The following is a 19,548-nucleotide window of genomic DNA, read 5'->3' on the forward strand; positions in this document are numbered from 1 at the left end:
AGGTTTCAGCGGTAGTCGCACGCCTCCCAGCGCCAGTGACCCCAGGACTTCGTTGGGAACATCCCTTCCGAGAGATCGGCTCAGATAAGGTGTGTTTGACCCGTGATGACCAGCCATCCAAACAAGGTAGTGAGTCGTCACACTGCTCGCAGCCAGTATCACCTCTCATTCTTCCACTACATCAGAATGACTCGGTCTGGATGTAACGTCTGCTCTCTGGCTGAACGGCACAATAAAGACGTGACTGTGTCTTTCCGGCCAACAGGAAGCTCGGCCAATGAGGCGTGAGGTTATGGAAGAGCATTCATATGTCATTTAGCAGACTCTCTGATCCAGAGCCACTACAGTAGTGAGTCATTTAGCAGACTCTCTGATCCAGAGCCACTACAGTAGTGAGTCATTTAGCAGACTCTCTGATCCAGAGCCACTACAGTAGTGAGTCATTTAGCAGACTCTCTGACCCAGAGCCACTACAGTAGTGAGTCATTTAGCAGACTCTCTGATCCAGAGCCACTACAGTAGTGAGTCATTTAGCAGACTCTCTGATCCAGAGCCACTACAGTATTGAGTCATTTAGCAGACTCTCTGATCCAGAGCCACTACAGTAGTGAGTCATTTAGCAGACTCTCTGATCCAGAGCCACTACAGTAGTGAGTCATTTAGCAGACTCTCTGATCCAGAGCCACTACAGTAGTGAGTCATTTAGCAGACTCTCTGATCCAGAGCCACTACAGTAGTGAGTCATTTAGCAGACTCTCTGATCCAGAGCCACTACAGTAGTGAGTCATTTAGCAGACTCTCTGATCCAGAGTCACTGCAGTAGGGAGTCATTTAGCAGACTCTCTGATCCAGAGCCACTACAGTAGTGAGTCATTTAGCAGACTCTCTGATCCAGAGTCACTACAGTAGGGAGTCATTTAGCAGACTCTCTGATCCAGAGCCACTACAGTAGTGAGTCATTTAGCAGACTCTCTGATCCAGAGACACTACAGTAGTGAGTCATTTAGCAGACTCTCTGATCCAGAGTCACTACAGTAGGGAGTCATTTAGCAGACTCTCTGATCCAGAGCCACTACAGTAGTGAGTCATTTAGCAGACTCTCTGACCCAGAGCCACTACAGTAGTGAGTCATTTAGCAGACTCTCTGATCCAGAGCCACTACAGTAGTGAGTCATTTAGCAGACTCTCCTATCCAGAGTCATTTAGCAGACTCTCTGATCCAGAGCCACTACAGTAGTGAGTCATTTAGCAGACTCTCTGATCCAGAGCCACTACAGTAGTGAGTCATTTAGCAGACTCTCTGATCCAGAGACACTACAGTAGTGAGTCATTTAGCAGACTCTCTGATCCAGAGCCACTACAGTAGTGAGTCATTTAGCAGACTCTCTGACCCAGAGCCACTACAGTAGTGAGTCATTTAGCAGACTCTCTGATCCAGAGCCACTACAGTAGGGAGTCATTTAACAGACTCTCTGATCCAGAACCACTGCAGTAGGGAGTCATTTAGCAGACTGATCCAGAGCCACTGCAGTAGGGTGTCATTTAGCAGACTCTCTGATCCAGAACCACTGCAGTAGGGAGTCATTTAGCAGACTGATCCAGAACCACTGCAGTAGGGAGTCATTTAGCAGACTGATCCAGAACCACTGCAGTAGGGAGTCATTTAGCAGACTGATCCAGAACCACTGCAGTAGGGAGTCATTTAGCAGACTGATCCAGAACCACTGCAGTAGGGAGTCATTTAGCAGACTGATCCAGAGCCACTGCAGTAGTGAGTCATTTAACAGACTCTCTGATCCAGAGCCACTGCAGTAGGGAGTCATTTAGCAGACTCACTGATCCAGAGTGTCGTGGCTGAATCAGATTTAGCTAGGTAAAAATAGATAAGATGTTATTTTCATCATATGCTTGTGAGATACTTGTCATTAGAATCTTCTGAGCTGGGGATTAGTAACTTGGGGCCAGAGAGGGGAGAGGTCAGGCTGGTCTTTATATGTTAAACCATGTGATGGGATGGAGTTATTAATTATCTCATACAATGTCTGTACGCCAGTCACTCCCTACTTTTCTCATAGGGGGAAGGAGTTTGGCCGTGTTTGGAACCATTGTACGTCCCCTCTGAGGTTGTCCTTATCTTGACCTAGTATTTGACCTAAGGGGCTCACTGTCTGATTTTGAGTTTGTCCAGGTTTGGGAATATCTAGAAATGACAATTGATATATGCCATTGGATGAGGTAATGTTTTGGTAGACAGTGAAGTATCAAGCATGAGATTTAAACCTTGTCTTGGGAGATCAAACTGAACGATGATTTATAGCTGATGCTGTCTAGCGATAGGATACTCCTCTTTCGGGTAAAGGATTCTTTGTAAGTTGAGAGGGGTGTATCTTGGCTATAAATGAAACTACGAATTGTTTTGTAAAGGACTCTCAGAGAATTCATTTATAGACACTGAATTGATCTGAGAGTCATTAAAGGGCTTTGGTGAAGCTTGTATATATATACACTGCTCAAAAAAATAAAGGGAACACTTAAACAACACAATGTAACTCCAAGTCAATCACACTTCTGTGAAATCAAACTGTCCACTTAGGAAGCAACACTGATTGACAATAAATTTCACATGCTGTTGTGCAAATGGAATAGACAACAGGTGGAAATTATAGGCAATTAGCAAGACACCCCCAATAAAGGAGTGGTTCTGCAGGTGGTGACCACCTCCAGCAGGCCACAAATGTGCATGTGTCTGCTCAAACAGTCAGAAACAGACTCCATGAGGGTGGTATGAGGGCCCGACGTCCACAGGTGGGGGTTGTGCTTACAGCCCAACACCGTGCAGGACGTTTGGCATTTGCCAGAGAACACCAAGATTGGCAAATTCGCCACTGGCGCCCTGTGCTCTTCACAGATGAAAGCAGGTTCACACTGAGCACATGAGCACATGTGACAGACGTGACAGAGTCTGGAGACGCCGTGGAGAACGTTCTGCTGCCTGCAACATCCTCCAGCATGACCGGTTTGGCGGTGGGTCAGTCATGGTGTGGGGTGGCATTTCTTTGTGGGGCCGCACAGCCCTCCATGTGCTCGCCAGAGGTAGCCTGACTGCCATTAGGTACCGAGATGAGATCCTCAGAGCACTTGTGAGACCATATGCTGACACATGCACATTTGTGGCCTGCTGGAGGTCATTTTGCAGGGCTCTGGCAGTGCACCTCCTTGCACAAAGGCGGAGGTAGCGGTCCTGCTGCTGGGTTGTTGCCCTCCTACGGCCTCCTCCACGTCTCCTGATGTACTGGCCTGTCTCCTGGTAGCGCGTGCATGCTCTGGACACTACGCTGACAGACACAGCAAACCTTCTTGCCACAGCTCGCATTGATGTGCCATCCTGGATGAACTGCACTACCTGAGCCACTTGTGTGGGTTGTAGACTCCGTCTCATGCTACCACTAGAGTGAAAGCACCGCCAGCATTCAAAAGTGACCAAAACATCAGCCAGGAAGCATAGGAACAGAGAAGTGGTCTGTGGTCACCACCTGCAGAACCACTCCTTTATTGGGGGTGTCTTACTAATTGCCTATAATTTCCACCTTTTGTCTATTCCATTTGCACAACAGCATGTGAAATTTATTGTCAATCAGTGTTGCTTCCTAAGTGGACAGTTTGATTGACTTGGAGTTACATTGTGTTGTTTAAGTGTTCCCTTTATTTTTTTGAGCAGTGTATATTAAAGATGGAATATATAACTTAACTCTGACTTGTGTGTGGTTGGCTCTCTCTCTCTCTTTATTGAGTAATACAGGAAATTTCCACGACAAGAGCCACTACAGTAGTGAGTCATTTAGCAGACTCTCTGATCCAGAGACACTGCAGTAGTGAGTCATTTAGCAGACTCTCTGATCCAGAGATACTACAGTAGGGAGTCATTTAACAGACTCTCTGATCCAGAGCCACTACAGTAGTGAGTCATTTAGCAGACTCTCTGATCCAGAGCCACTACAGTAGTGAGTCATTTAGCAGACTCTCTGATCCAGAGCCACTACAGTAGTGAGTCATTTAGCAGACTCTCTGATCCAGAGCCACTACAGTAGTGAGTCATTTAGCAGACTCTCTTATCCAGAGCCACTACAGTAGTGAGTCATTTAGCAGACTCTCTTATCCAGAGCCACTACAGTAGGGAGTCATTTAGCAGACTCTCTGATCCAGAGTCACTACAGTAGTGAGTCATTTAGCAGACTCTCTTATCCAGAGCCACTACAGTAGTGAGTCATTTAGCAGACTCTCTTATCCAGAGCCACTACAGTAGTGAGTCATTTAGCAGACTCTCTTATCCAGAGCCACTACAGTAGTGAGTCATTTAGCAGACTCTCTGACCCAGAGCCACTACAGTAGTGAGTCATTTAGCAGACTCTCTGATCCAGAGCCACTGCAGTAGGGAGTCATTTAGCAGACTCTCTGATCCAGAGCCACTACAGTAGTGAGTCATTTAGCAGACTCTCTTATCCAGAGCCACTACAGTAGTGAGTCATTTAGCAGACTCTCTTATCCAGAGCCACTACAGTAGTGAGTCATTTAGCAGACTCTTATCCAGAGCCACTACAGTAGTGAGTCATTTAGCAGACTCTCTGATCCAGAGCCACTGCAGTAGGGAGTCATTTAGCAGACTCTCTGATCCAGAGCCACTACAGTAGTGAGTCATTTAGCAGACTCTCTGATCCAGAGCCACTGCAGTAGGGAGTCATTTAGCAGACTCTCTGATCCAGAGCCACTACAGTAGTGAGTCATTTAGCAGACTCTGATCCAGAGCCACTACAGTAGTGAGTCATTTAGCAGACTCTCTGATCCAGAGCCACTACAGTAGGGAGTCATTTAGCAGAGTCACTTACTGTCAGGAACATGGTGTGATTCAGTCTGAGTTGACTAACGGTTCCTAATCTCAGTGGATGGTGATGTCAGAGAGGAGATATCATAGATCATTACAATATAAATAAAAACCAGGCTTGGAAAAACTTCAGTTTATTGTTGAGTAAAGAAACATTTACATCTTGAGAATCAGATAAATTCTGTCTCTAACATCACCCAGATAATTACAGAGCTGGCAGATAATCAATAGAATCCCTTTTTTAAATTTTAAATTATTTTAATTTCTTAATTAAAAAGTTAGCCAATGTTGCATTTTGTCCCACTGTTGTCAAACCAAAGCTTTGCACCAGGTTTAGATCAACCATGAACAAAAATAATTCAATGTTTCACCAAAATGTCATATCTGATAAAAATATCAACCCTACTTTGAATGTGTCACAATAAATGTTTTGAGTAAAAAGCCACAAGTAACTGAATAAATACTGTGTTCAGTTCAGATACCTACACATGATGCAAAATTACTTTTCACCTAACCTAGAGAACACAACCTGGGACCTGAACGGTTTGTGCAAATCATTCCAATATGCCAAACATGGTTTGAATAGCACAAACAGATCTGAGACCAGGCTATGAAAATATATACCTTTTCATGGCGTCATTGAAGTTCGTCGGACGTCTGAAACCATTCGAGATGAGAAGCTTAAAGTCCGTTTTCCAGGAAGTTAAAGCTGCACTGTGTAGAAATCGCTCCGCCATTTCCTTATTGCTAAAAAGTCTAATTTCAGTTTGTGACAAAACAATCTTATATATAATGTAGAGGAATCATTGTTCAATCCAAACCAGTGAAATATCTTTTCCATAACCAAATATATTGTATTTTCAAGCTGGTGTAAAAAAAAAAGAAAAGAAAGTGAAAGATGCAAAAACAAAAAATGGGAAGCATAGAAATAGTCCGCATAGAACAGATCTAACGCTTCTTAGACTGACTTTCAATGAGAATGACAGATCTATAACTCGCATTTCTATGTGAAATCGGTCAAACCCCCCCCAAAAAGTTTCATATCTCAGCGTTAAGATGTCAGACAGAAAGTTAGTCTGTCCCTTTTAGATATTTTGTCAGTGAATGACACTGCATTCCAGAGAGATGAGGAAGTGTGAGTCTCAGGATGGGCTGGAGGCATACTGCTGCAGTAGCTGAGAGTAGCAGGTGTCACAGACGTGTTCAGGGTTGATGGAAGAGGGAAGAGGAAGCTCATTGGTCAGACAGAGGTCACAGAACACCCCTCGACAGTTAGCACACCGTCTCTATAGAGAGAAGAGAAACAGTCACTACACCGTCTCCATAGAGAAACAGTCACTACACCGTCTCTATAGAGAAACAGTCACTACACCGTCTCTATAGAGAAACAGTCACTACACCGTCTCCATAGAGAGAAGAGAAACAGTCACTACACCGTCTCCATAGAGATACAGTCACTACACCGTCTCCATAGAGAAACAGTCACTACACCGTCTCCATAGAGATACAGTCACTACACCGTCTCCATAGAGAAACAGTCACTACACCGTCTCCATAGAGAAACAGTCACTACACCGTCTCCATAGAGAAACAGTCACTACACCGTCTCCATAGAGAAACAGTCACTACACCGTCTCCATAGAGAAACAGTCACTACACCGTCTCCATAGAGAAACAGTCACTACACCGTCTCCATAGAGAAACAGTCACTACACCGTCTCCATAGAGAAACAGTCACTACACCGTCTCCATAGAGAAACAGTCACTACACCGTCTCCGTAGAGAAACAGTCACTACACCGTCTCCGTAGAGAAACAGTCACTACACCGTCTCCGTAGAGAAACAGTCACTACACCGTCTCCGTAGAGAAACAGTCACTACACCGTCTCCGTAGAGAAACAGTCACTACACCGTCTCCATAGAGAAACAGTCACTACACCGTCTCCATAGAGAAACAGTCACTACACCGTCTCCATAGAGAAACAGTCACTACACCGTCTCCATAGAGAAACAGTCACTACACCGTCTCCATAGAGAAACAGTCACTACACCGTCTCTATAGAGAAACAGTCACTACACCGTCTCCATAGAGAAACAGTCACTACACCGTCTCCGTAGAGAAACAGTCACTACACCGTCTCCGTAGAGAAACAGTCACTACACCGTCTCCGTAGAGAAACAGTCACTACACCGTCTCCGTAGAGAAACAGTCACTACACCGTCTCCGTAGAGAAACAGTCACTACACCGTCTCCATAGAGAAACAGTCACTACACCGTCTCCATAGAGAAACAGTCACTACACCGTCTCCATAGAGAAACAGTCACTACACCGTCTCCATAGAGAAACAGTCACTACACCGTCTCCATAGAGAAACAGTCACTACACCGTCTCTATAGAGAAACAGTCACTACACCGTCTCCATAGAGAAACAGTCACTACAGCGTCTCCATGGAGAGAAGATAAACAGTTAATGTGTTAATGCAGAACTTGACGTTCAGTTCCCAGTTGAGCCAGAGACTGTAGAGAACTGCAGAGATGCACCACTTCCACATGGACTCTTCTCGTGGCGCTCCGTGGGGAAGATCATGAGGATGTACAAACAAAGTGTATCAGTTTGAGGAAGACATTATGTCTGAAGAAGAAGAAGTGGTGGTGGAGTACCTTGGTCTTAGTCATGGACTCGTCCTGTTCACAGAGAGAGCAGATAAATGCCTGGTGGATCTCAAGACAAGACTGGTCCTGGAAACGAGAACGTCTGCATTAGGTATATTTAACATTACAGTGGGAAAGTATTCACACCCCTTCCCCTTTTCTACATTAGTTAGGTTACAGCCTTAATATAAAATGGATTCAATAAAAACCACGACAATCTACACACACCACCCCATGATGACAAAGAGAAAACAGGCTTTTTGCACATTTAAAAATACAGTTACCTTATTTACATAAGTATTCAGACTCTTTGCTATGAGACTCGAAATTGAGCTCAGGCGCTTCCTGTTTCCATTGATCATCCTTGAGATGTTTCTACAACTTGATTGGAGTCCACTTGTGGTAAATTCAATTGATTGGACATGATTTGGAAAAGGACACACCTGTCTATATAATGCCCCACAGTTGACAGTGCATGTCAGAGCAAAAACCAAGTCATGAGGTTGAAGGAATTGTCTGTAGAGCTCTGAGACAGGATTGTGTCGAGGCACAGATCTGGGAAAGGGGAAGAAAAAAAATGTCTGCAGAATTTAAGGTCCCCAAGAACACAGTGGCCTCCATCATTCTTAAATGGAAGAAGTTCGGGAACCACCAAGACTCTTCCTAGAGCTGGCCGTCTGGCCAAACTGAGCAATCAGGGGTAGAAGGGCCTTGGTCCTGGCAGAGCTCCAGAGTTCCTGGAGCTCTGCCAGAAGCTTCCAGAAGGTCAACCATCTCTGCAGCACTCCACCAATCAGGCCTTTATGGTAGAGTGACCAGACAGAAGCAACTCCTCAGTAAAAGGCACATGACAGCCTCCTTGGAGTTTGCCTTAAAGACTCCAAGATTGAACTCTTTGTCCTGAATGTCAAGCGTCACATCTGGAGGAAACCTGGCACCATCCCTAAGGTGAAGCATGTTGGTGGCAGCATCATGCTGTGGGAAAGATGAACGGAGCAAAGTAGAGAGATCTTTGATGAAAACCAGCTCCAGCGTGCTCAGAACCTCAGACTGGGGCGAAGGTTCACCTTCCAACAGGACAACAACCCTAAGCACACAGCCAAGACAACGCAGGAGTGGCTTCGGGACAAGACTCTGAATGTCCTTGAGTGGCCCAGCCAGAGCCCGGACTTGAACCCGATCGAACATCTCTGGAGAAACCTGAAAATAGCTGTGCAGCGACGCTCCCCATCTAACCTGACAGAGCTTGAGAAGAACTGCAGAGAAGAATGGGAGAAACTCCCCAAATACAGGTGTGCTAAGCTTGTAGCGTCATACCCAAGAAGACTCGAGGCTGTAATCGCTGCCAAAGGTGCTTCAACAAAGTACTGAGTAAAGGGTCTGAATACTTATGGAAATGTGATAGTTTTTACTGTTTATAAACTTGCAAAAAAAATATTTTGTCAGTAAAATAGCAGAGATAATGATTTATTTCAGCTTTTATTTCTTTCATCACATTCCCAGTGGGTCAGAAGTTTACATACACTCAATTAGTATTTGGTAGCAGTGCCTTTAAATTGTTAATTTTGGCCCATTCCTACTGACAGAGCTGGTGTAACTGAGTCAGGTTTGTAGGCCTCTTTGCTCACACACACTTTTTCAGTTCTGCCCACAAATTTTCTATAGGGTTGAGGTCAGGGCTTTGTGATGGCCACTCCAATACCTTGACTTTGTTGTACTTAAGCCCTTTTGCCACAACTTTGGAAGTATGCTTGGGGTCATTGTCCATTTGGAAGACCCATTTGCGACCAAGATTTAACTTCCTGACTGATGTCTTGAGATGTTGCTTCAATATATCCACATAATATTCCTCCTCATGATGCCATCTATTTTGTGAAGTGCACCAGTCCCTCCTGCAGCAAAGCACCCCCACAACATGATGCTGCCAACCCCGTGCTTCACAGTTGGGATGGTGTTCTTCGGCCTGCAAGCCTCCCCCTTTTTCCTCCAAACATAACGATGGTCATTATGACCAAACAGTTGTATTTTTGTTTCATCAGACCAGAGGACATTTCTCCAAAAAGTACGATCTTTGTCCCCATGTGCAGTTGCAAACCGTAGTCTGGCTTTTTATGGCGGTTTTGGAGCAGTGGCTTCTTCCTTGCTGAGTGGCCTTTCAGGTTTTGTCGATATAGGACTCGTTTTACTGTGGATATAGATACTTTTGTACCGGTTTCCTCCAGCATCTTCACAAGGTCCTTTGCTGTTGTTCTGGGATTGATTTGCACTTTTCACACCAAAGTATGTTCATCTCTAGGAGACAGAACGCGTCTCCTTCCTGAGCGGTATGACGGTTGCGTGGTCCCATGGTGTTTATACTTGCGTACTATTGTTTGTACAGATGAACGTGGTACCTTCAGGTGTTTGGAATTTGCTCCCAAGGATGAACCAGACTTGTGGAGGTCTACAATTTTTGATTTCTTTTGATTTTCCCATGATGTCAAGCAAAGAGGCACTGAGTTTGAAGATGGGCTTTGAAATACATCCACAGGTAAACCTCCAATTGACTCAAATGATGTAAATTAGCCTATCAGAAGCTTCTAAAGCCATGACATATTTTTCTGGAATTTTCCAAGCTGTTTAAAGGCACAGTCAACTTAAGTGTATGTAAACTTCTGACCCACTGGAATTGTGATACAGTAAACAATTGTTTGGAAAAATGACATGTGTCATGCACAAAGTAGATGTCCTAACCGACTTGCCAAAACTATCGTTTGTTAACAAGACATTTGTGGAGTGGTTGAAAAATGAGTTTTAATGACTCCAACCTAAGTGTATGTAAACTATACGACTTGAACTGTAGTCAAAATGGTAGAAACCCCCTTGTACATCTAGAAATACCGTAGTTTGGAGAGACTTCAGGAATCTTACCTGTTCATCCTGGTTTTGTGAGAATGACCTAGAGAGAGAGAGAGAGATGTCAAGCTATTGGTTCGTAAGGCGATGCAGTAGGACGACACTGTTCATGTTTTCAGGACTAAACCAATGAGACGTCATGTTTTCAGGACTAAACCAATGAGACGTCATGTTTTCAGGACTAAACCAATGAGACGTCATGTTTTCAGGACTAAACCAATGAGACGTCATGTTTTCAGGACTAAACCAATGAGACTTCATGTTTTCAGGACTAAACCAATGAGACTTCATGTTTTCAGGACTAAACCAATGAGACTTCGTGTTTTCAGGACTAAACCAATGAGACTTCATGTTTTCAGGACTCAACCAATGAGACGTCATGTTTTCAGGACTCAACCAATGAGACGTCATGTTTTCAGGACTCAACCAATGAGACGTCATGTTTTCAGGACTCAACCAATGAGACGTCATGTTTTCAGGACTAAACTGTGCTTACATGTTTGAGCCCAGACTGCTCTTGTCCTCCAAGATTTGGCACAGTTGCTCCTTCTCCTTTTTGACGGCCTCCAGTTCCTATGACAGAACAACATGGCCGTGTCAGTCCTTGAATAGACAGAGACTTCAGGGTGGGTTTTCATGTTGGGTCTACCTTCCTGATGTCGTCCACCTGTCTGGGGTCTCCGTGGGGTGTTGAGGTCCTCTTCTCCCCAGGGTGTATGTACGGGCCACCACCTCCCTGCTCTCTCTCCTTCCTCAGCTCCTGCTCCAGACTCCATCTAAGACGTTTTTATATCAAGTACAAAACCTTGAAAATCTGAACAAATAATGAATATGTTTTTATTAATTGACTGAATAAATCTGAGTCTATAGAGCGGTACGAGCAGCAGTGTTGGTCCCTTGTTCATGAAATAAAAAGATCACAGGAATGTTCAAAAACGCACATTTTTATTTCTCTCAAATTTTAAGCACGAATTTGTGAGCATCATCCTCATCAAGATAATCCATCCACCTGACAGGTGTGACATAAAGAAGCTGACTAAACAGCATGATCATTACACAGGTGCACCTTGAGCTGGGGACAATAAAAGGCCACTCTAAAAATGTGCAGTTGTGTCACAACAACACAATGCCACAGATGTCTCAAGTTTTGAGGGAGCGCGCAATTGGCATGCTGACTGCAGGAATGTTCAACAGAGCTGTAACCAGATAATTAAATGTTAATTTCTCTACCATAAGCCCCCTTCAACGTCATTTTAGAAAATTCGGCAGTACGTTCAACTGGCCTTACAACCGCAGACTGCCTCTGCGAGCAGGCCTTTCTAATCGACCTGGCCCGGGTATCCTGGAAGGATATTGACCTCATCCCGTCAGTAGAGGATGCCTGGTCGTTCTTTAAAAGTGCCTTCCTCACCATCTTAAATAAGCATGCCCCTTTCAAAAAATGTAGAACTAAGAATAGATATAGTCCTTGGTTCACTCCAGACCTGTCTGCCCTCGACCAGCACAAAAACATCCTGTGGCGGACTGCACTAGCATCGAATAGTCCCCGAGATATACAACTTTTCAGGGAAGTCAGGAACCAATAAACAGAGTCAGTTAAGGAAAGCAAAGGCTATCTTTTCAAACGGAAGTTTGCATCCTGTAGCTCTAACTCCAAAAAGTTGTGGGACACTAAAGTCCATGGAGAATAAGAGCAGCTCCTCCCAGCTGCCCACTGCACTGAGACTAGCAAACACTGTCACCACTGATCCTCAGCTTCTACTTCACCCAAATCCAGATAGCAGATGTTCTGAAAGAGCTGCAAAACCTGGATCGTATAAATCAGCTGGGCTAGACAATCTGGACCCTTTCTTTCTAAAATGATCTGCCGCCATTGTTGCAACCCCTATTACCAGTCTGTTCAACCTCTCTTTCGTATCGTCCGAGATCCCTAAAGATTGGAAAGCTGCCGCGGTCATCCCCCTCTTCAAAGGGGGAGACACTCTAGACCCAAACTGTTATAGACCTATATCTATCCTACCCTGCCTTTCTAAGGTCTTTGAAAGCCAAGTTAATAAACAGATCACCGACCATTTGGAATCCCACCGTACCTTCTCCGCTGTGCATTCCGGTTTCCGAGCTGGTCACGGGTGCACCTCAGCCACGCTCAAGGTCCTAAACGACATCATAACCGCCATCGATAAAATACTGTGCAGCCGTTTTCATCGACCTGGCCAAGGCTTTTCGACTCTGTCAATCACCATATTCTTATCGGCAGACTCGACAGCCTTGGTTTCTCAAATGACTGCCTCGCCTGGTTCACCAACTACTTCTCAGAGTTCAGTGTGTCAAATCGGAGGGCCTGTTGTCCGGTCCTCTGGCAGTCTCTATGGGGGTACCACAGGGTTCAATTCTCAGGCCAACTATTTTCTCTGTATATATCAATGATGTCGCTCTTGCTGCTGTTGAGTCTCTGATCCACCTCTACGCAGACGACACCATTCTGTATACATCTGGCCCTTCTTTGGACACGGTGTTAACAAACCGCCAAACGTTCTTCAGTGCCATACAACACTCCTTCCGTGGCCTCCAACTGCTCTTAAACGCTGGTAAAACTAAATGCATGCTCTTCAACCGATCGCTGCCCACACCCGCCCGCCCATCCAACATCACTACTCTGGACGGTTCTGACTTAGAATATGTGGACAACTATAAATACCTAGATGTCTGGTTAGACTGTAAACTCTCCATCCAGACTCACATTAAGCATCTCCAATCCAAAATTAAATCTAGAATCGGCTTCCTATTATTTCGCAACTAAGCCTCCTTCACTCACGCTGCCAAACATACGTAAAACTGACTATCCTACCGATCCTCGACGATGTCATTTACAAAATAGCCGCTCATCCGCCGCCATCACCTCATGTTTCAGCATGATAATCCACAGCCCCGTGTCAATGAGGCAAATGGTGGTCACACCAGATACTGACTGGTTCTCTGATCCACGCCCCTACCTGTTTCTTTTTCAAGGTGTCTCTGACCAACAGTCATATCTGTATTCCCAGTCATGTGAAATCCATAGATTAGGACCGAATGAATTTATTTCAAATACACTGATTTCCTTATAGGAACTGTAACTCAGTAAAATTGTAGCTTTTTGTTGTTGTAATGTTCAGTGTATATAAATCCAAAATCAAATGTATTGATCCTGATAATTACCTGTGTTTCCGTAGTCGTTCCACCTCCAGCTGTAGAGAGTCTATCTTGTCTCCAAACTCCTGTTTAAACAGTTTATTATCCTCCGCAGCCTGGTCTCGCTCCCTCTCCGCCTGACGGGATCTGCACCGGGGGGGGGGGGGCAAGGTGAACGGCGGGGGGTAAAATGAACTCATGGTAAAAATGAAAATTAAACAACAACTCATGAACTAAACTTCAAATGAAAACAGAACAGAACTGAGAAATGAAACTAAAAGAAGAACTTGTGAACTTCAGGTCAAATTAAATGAAGAAGACGGCCACAACAAACTCATGCTAAATGAAAAGAAGAAAACATGGTGGGTAGAGAGACTCCATTTCAACAGAAAAGGGAGAGAAACAGAAAAGAGACCTAAAAGAAAAACTAGGATACGTCAAAAAGGAAGTGAACAAAGACTCCTCCTCCCATCATCCAGAAGCAGACCAGAAGTTTGTTATGAATATGTTATTATTATGCTAGTATTGACTACAGTTGACAGCTAAGGTAAATAGTATTGACTACAGTTGACAGCTAAGGTAAATAGTATTGACTACAGTTGACAGCTAAGGTAAATAGTATTGACTACAGTTGACAGCTAAGGTAAATAGTATTGACTACAGTTGACAGCTAAGGTAAATAGTATTGACTACAGTTGACAGCTAAGGTAAATAGTATTGACTACAGTTGACAGCTAAGGTAAATAGTATTGACTACAGTTGACAGCTAAGGTAAATAGTATTGACTACAGTTGACAGCTAAGGTAAATAGTATTGACTACAGTTGACAGCTAAGGTAAATAGTATTGACTACAGTTGACAGCTAAGGTAAATAGTATTGACTACAGTTGACAGCTAAGGTAAATAGTATTGACTACAGTTGACAGCTAAGGTAAATAGTATTGACTACAGTTGACAGCTAAGGTAAATAGTATTGACTACAGTTGACAGCTAAGGTAAATAGTATTGACTACAGTTGACAGCTAAGGTAAATAGTATTGACTACAGTTGACAGCTAAGGTAAATAGTATTGACTACAGTTGACAGCTAAGGTAAATAGTATTGACTACAGTTGACAGCTAAGGTAAATAGTATTGACTACAGTTGACAGCTAAGGTAAATAGTATTGACTACAGTTGACAGCTAAGGTAAATAGTATTGACTACAGTTGACAGCTAAGGTAAATAGTATTGACTACAGTTGACAGCTAAGGTAAATAGTATTGACTACAGTTGACAGCTAAGGTAAATAGTATTGACTACAGTTGACAGCTAAGGTAAATAGTATTGACTACAGTTGACAGCTAAGGTAAATAGTATTGACTACAGTTGACAGCTAAGGTAAATAGTATTGACTACAGTTGACAGCTAAGGTAAATAGTATTGACTACAGTTGACAGCTAAGGTAAATAGTATTGACTACAGTTGACAGCTAAGGTAAATAGTATTGACTACAGTTGACAGCTAAGGTAAATAGTATTGACTACAGTTGACAGCTAAGGTAAATAGTATTGACTACAGTTGACAGCTAAGGTAAATAGTATTGACTACAGTTGACAGCTAAGGTAAATAGTATTGACTACAGTTGACAGCTAAGGTAAATAGTATTGACTACAGTTGACAGCTAAGGTAAATAGTATTGACTACAGTTGACAGCTAAGGTAAATAGTATTGACTACAGTTGACAGCTAAGGTAAATAGTATTGACTACAGTTGACAGCTAAGGTAAATAGTATTGACTACAGTTGACAGCTAAGGTAAATAGTATTGACTACAGTTGACAGCTAAGGTAAATAGATCAACATTACATGGCATTTCCTTTTAAACTCGCTTTTCTCTGGGAATACTTTAGCCTTAGGACCTTTCACACAACCGGTACATCCTGGTGATTTGGGTTGTTGTTCAACGGTAGACGTGCTGTTCGGTGCTCTGAGATTCCCAAAAACAATATAAGATATATATATATATATATATCTTAAGCAGTAAGACCTTGTTAAATCCATCGGTAGGCAATAGAAGAACGATGATCTGAATGCTAAAGGTGATAGTTTGTTTTGATGAAATTCAGATTAGAGGAGGAAGCAGATTAGAGGAGGAATCAGATTAGAGGAGGAAGCAGATTAGAGGAAGAAGCAGATTAGAGGAGGAAGCAGATTAGAGGAAGAAGCAGATTAGAGGAAGAAGCAGAACTACAACCTGTGTGTACTGTATGGAGTCAGACGTCATTATACTATATTTACTGTGTTATGTTTCAGGAGCCCAGATCTTTTTTAACCTTTGGGGTTTAGACTTGAGTTGGGCTTAGTGTCTGGTCTAAGGACCGATGTCTGTAGGGCTTAGACCATAGGCTGTACACCGGAGCATTATACATTCCTATGGTATTTACAGTGGGGTCCTAAATCATTGACACCTTTGATAAAGATGTGCAAAAGTGACTGTACATATTAAATAATTAAAATATTGAGATATATTGTATGATATTTTAAACTAATTTAAAAATCGCTCAGAAAAATAGATTTTGTTGAAACAAGTAATCCATTTTTTTCTCAAAAAGGTAGGGGTCAAAATTATTACCACCCTGTATTCAATAGGAAAGGGGAATACAGTCAGACTGCCCTTTTGAATTCAAATCAGATGTTATCAATGGGTTTCACATCCAGAGACTGGCTACTGGGTAGAGTTCCATGATGTCACTGACCTTAACAAGGGTCAGAGTTCCATGATGTCACTGATCTTAACAAGGGCCAGAGTTCCATGATGTCCCTGACCTTAACAAGGGCCAGAGTTCCATGATGTCACTGATCTTAACAAGGCCAGAGTTCCATGATGTCACTGATCTTAACAAGGCCAGAGTTCCATGATGTCACTGATCTTAACAAGGGTAGAGTTCCATGATGTCACTGATCTTAACAAGGCCAGAGTTCCATGATGTCACTGATCCTAACAAGGGTAGAGTTCCATGATGTCACTGATCTTAACAAGGCCAGAGTTCCATGATGCCACTGATCTTAACAAGGGTAGATTTCCATGATGTCACTGATCTTAACAAGGCCAGAGTTCCATGATGTCACTGATCTTAACAAGGCCAGAGTTCCATGATGTCACTGATCTTAACAAGGCCAGAGTTCCATGTCACTGATCTTAACAAGGGTAGAGTTCCATGATGTCACTGATCTTAACAAGGCCAGAGTTCCATGATGTCACTGATCTTAACAAGGCCAGAGTTCCATGATGTCACTGATCTTAACAAGGCCAGAGTTCCATGATGCTACTGATCTTAACAAGGGCTAGAGTTCCATGATGTCACTGATCTTAACAAGGGTAGAGTTCCATGATGTCACTGATCTTAACAAGGGCTAGAGTTCCATGATGTCACTGATCTTAACAAGGGCTAGAGTTCCATGATGTCACTGATCTTAACAAGGGTAGAGTTCCATGATGTCACTGATCTTAACAAGGGTAGAGTTCCATGATGTCACTGATCTTAACAAGGGTAGAGTTCCATGATGTCACTGATCTTAACAAGGCCAGAGTTCCATGATGTCACTGATCTTAACAAGGGCCAGAGTTCCATGATGTCACTGATCTTAACAAGGGTAGAGTTCCATGATGTCACTGATCTTAACAAGGGTAGAGTTCCATGATGTCACTGACCTTAACAAGGGTAGAGTTCCATGATGTCACTGATCTTAACAAGGGTAGAGTTCCATGATGTCACTGATCTTAACAAGGGCCAGAGTTCCATGATGTCACTGACCTTAACAAGGGTAGAGTTCCATGATGTCACTGATCTTAACAAGGGTAGAATTCCATGATGTCACTGATCTTAACAAGGCCAGAGTTCCATGATGTCACTGATCTTAACAAGGCCAGAGTTCCATGATGTCACTGACCTTAACAAGGGTAGAGTTCCATGATGTCACTGATCTTAACAAGGGCCAGAGTTCCATGATGTCACTGATCTTAACAAGGCCAGAGTTCCATGATGTCACTGATCTTAACAAGGGTAGAGTTCCATGATGTCACTGATCCTAACAAGGGTAGAGTTCCATGATGCTACTGATCTTAACAAGGGCTAGAGTTCCATGATGTCACTCATCTTAACAAGGGCTAGAGTTAAATGATGTCACTGATCTTAACAAGGGTAGAGTTCCATGATGTCACTGATCTTAACAAGGGCTAGAGTTCCATGATGTCACTGATCTTAACAAGGGCTAGAGTTCCATGATGTCACTGATCTTAACAAGGGTAGAGTTCCATGATGTCACTGATCTTAACAAGGGTAGAGTTCCATGATGTCACTGATCTTAACAAGGGCCAGAGTTCCATGATGTCACTGATCTTAACAAGGGCCAGAGTTCCATGATGTCACTGACCTTAACAAGGGTAGAGTTCCATGATGTCACTGATCTTAACAAGGGTAGAATTCCATGATGTCACTGATCTTAACAAGGCCAGAGTTCCATGATGTCACTGATCTTAACAAGGCCAGAGTTCCATGATGTCACTGACCTTAACAAGGGTAGAGTTCCATGATGTCACTGATCTTAACAAGGGCCAGAGTTCCATGATGTCACTGATCTTAACAAGGCCAGAGTTCCATGATGTCACTGATCTTAACAAGGGTAGAGTTCCATGATGTCACTGATCTTAACAAGGGTAGAGTTCCATGATGCTACTGATCTTAACAAGGCTAGAGTTCCATGATGTTACTGATCTTAACAAGGCCAGAGTTCCATGATGCCACTGATCTTAACAAGGGTAGAGTTCCATGATGTCACTGATCTTAACAAGGGTAGAGTTCCATGATGTCACTGATCTTAACAAGGCCAGAGTTCCATGATGCCACTGATCTTAACAAGGGTAGAGTTCCATGATGTCACTGATCTTAACAAGGGTAGAGTTCCATGATGTCACTGATCTTAACAAGGCCAGAGTTCCATGATGTCACTGATCTTAACAAGGCCAGAGTTCCATGATGTCACTGATCTTAACAAGGGCCAGAGTTCCATGATGTCACTGATCTTAACAAGGGCCAGAGTTCCATGATGTCACTGATCTTAACAAGGGCCAGAGTTCCATGATGTCACTGATCTTAACAAGGCCAGAGTTCCATGATGTCACTGACCTTAACAAGGGCCAGAGTTCCATGATGTGACTGATCTTAACAAGGGTAGAGTTCCATGATGTCACTGATCTTAACAAGGCCAGAGTTCCATGATGTCACTGATCTAAACAAGGGTAGAGTTCCATGATGCCACTGATCTTAACAAGGCCAGAGTTCCATGATGTCACTGATCTTAACAAGGCCAGAGTTCCATGATGTCACTGATCTTAACAAGGGCCAGAGTTCCATGATGTCACTGACCTTAACAAGGGCTAGAGTTCCATGATGTTACTGATCTTAACAAGGCCAGAGTTCCATGATGCCACTGATCTTAACAAGGCCAGAGTTCCATGATGTCACTGATCTTAACAAGGGCTAGAGTTCCATGATGTCACTGATCTTAACAAGGGCCAGAGTTCCATGATGTCACTGATCTTAACAAGGGCCAGAGTTCCATGATGTCACTGACCTTAACAAGGGTAGAGTTCCATGATGTCACTGATCTTAACAAGGGTAGAATTCCATGATGTCACTGACCTTAACAAGGGTAGAGTTCCATGATGTCACTGATCTTAACAAGGGTAGAATTCCATGATGTCACTGACCTTAACAAGGGCCAGAGTTCCATGATGTCACTGATCTTAACAAGGGTAGAGTTCCATGATGTCACTGACCTTAACAAGGCCAGAGTTCCATGATGTCACTGATCTTAACAAGGCCAGAGTTCCATGATGTCACTGACCTTAACAAGGGCCAGAGTTCCATGATGTTACTGATCTTAACAAGGCCAGAGTTCCATGATGT

The 19,548-nt window shown here is 43.4% G+C and overlaps 1 protein-coding gene across 5 annotated transcripts in view; it reads right to left on the reverse strand.

The window, feature by feature from the left end:
- Positions 1 to 4,997: 4,997 nt before the first annotated feature.
- The window catches only part of LOC129855561 (protein RUFY3-like), an 86,930-nt gene continuing 72,379 nt past the window's right edge, over positions 4,998 to 19,548 (reverse strand). For 4 of the 5 annotated variants that reach the window (XM_055923350.1, XM_055923351.1, XM_055923352.1 and 1 more), the window contains exons 12-17: positions 13,627 to 13,746; positions 11,078 to 11,204; positions 10,925 to 11,001; positions 10,444 to 10,471; positions 7,543 to 7,620; positions 4,998 to 6,165 (exon numbers count right to left, since the gene is read on the reverse strand). In XM_055923350.1, the coding sequence (XP_055779325.1) occupies positions 6,022 to 6,165; positions 7,543 to 7,620; positions 10,444 to 10,471; positions 10,925 to 11,001; positions 11,078 to 11,204; positions 13,627 to 13,746 (574 nt within the window). In that variant the 3' untranslated portion in view covers positions 4,998 to 6,021. The remainder of the gene's footprint in view (positions 6,166 to 7,542; positions 7,621 to 10,443; positions 10,472 to 10,924; positions 11,002 to 11,077; positions 11,205 to 13,626; positions 13,747 to 19,548) is intronic. The other variant, XM_055923354.1, reaches the window with a different exon arrangement.

Source organism: Salvelinus fontinalis, chromosome 5 (assembly GCF_029448725.1).
Source record: "Salvelinus fontinalis isolate EN_2023a chromosome 5, ASM2944872v1, whole genome shotgun sequence".
Taxonomy (NCBI): domain Eukaryota; kingdom Metazoa; phylum Chordata; class Actinopteri; order Salmoniformes; family Salmonidae; genus Salvelinus; species Salvelinus fontinalis.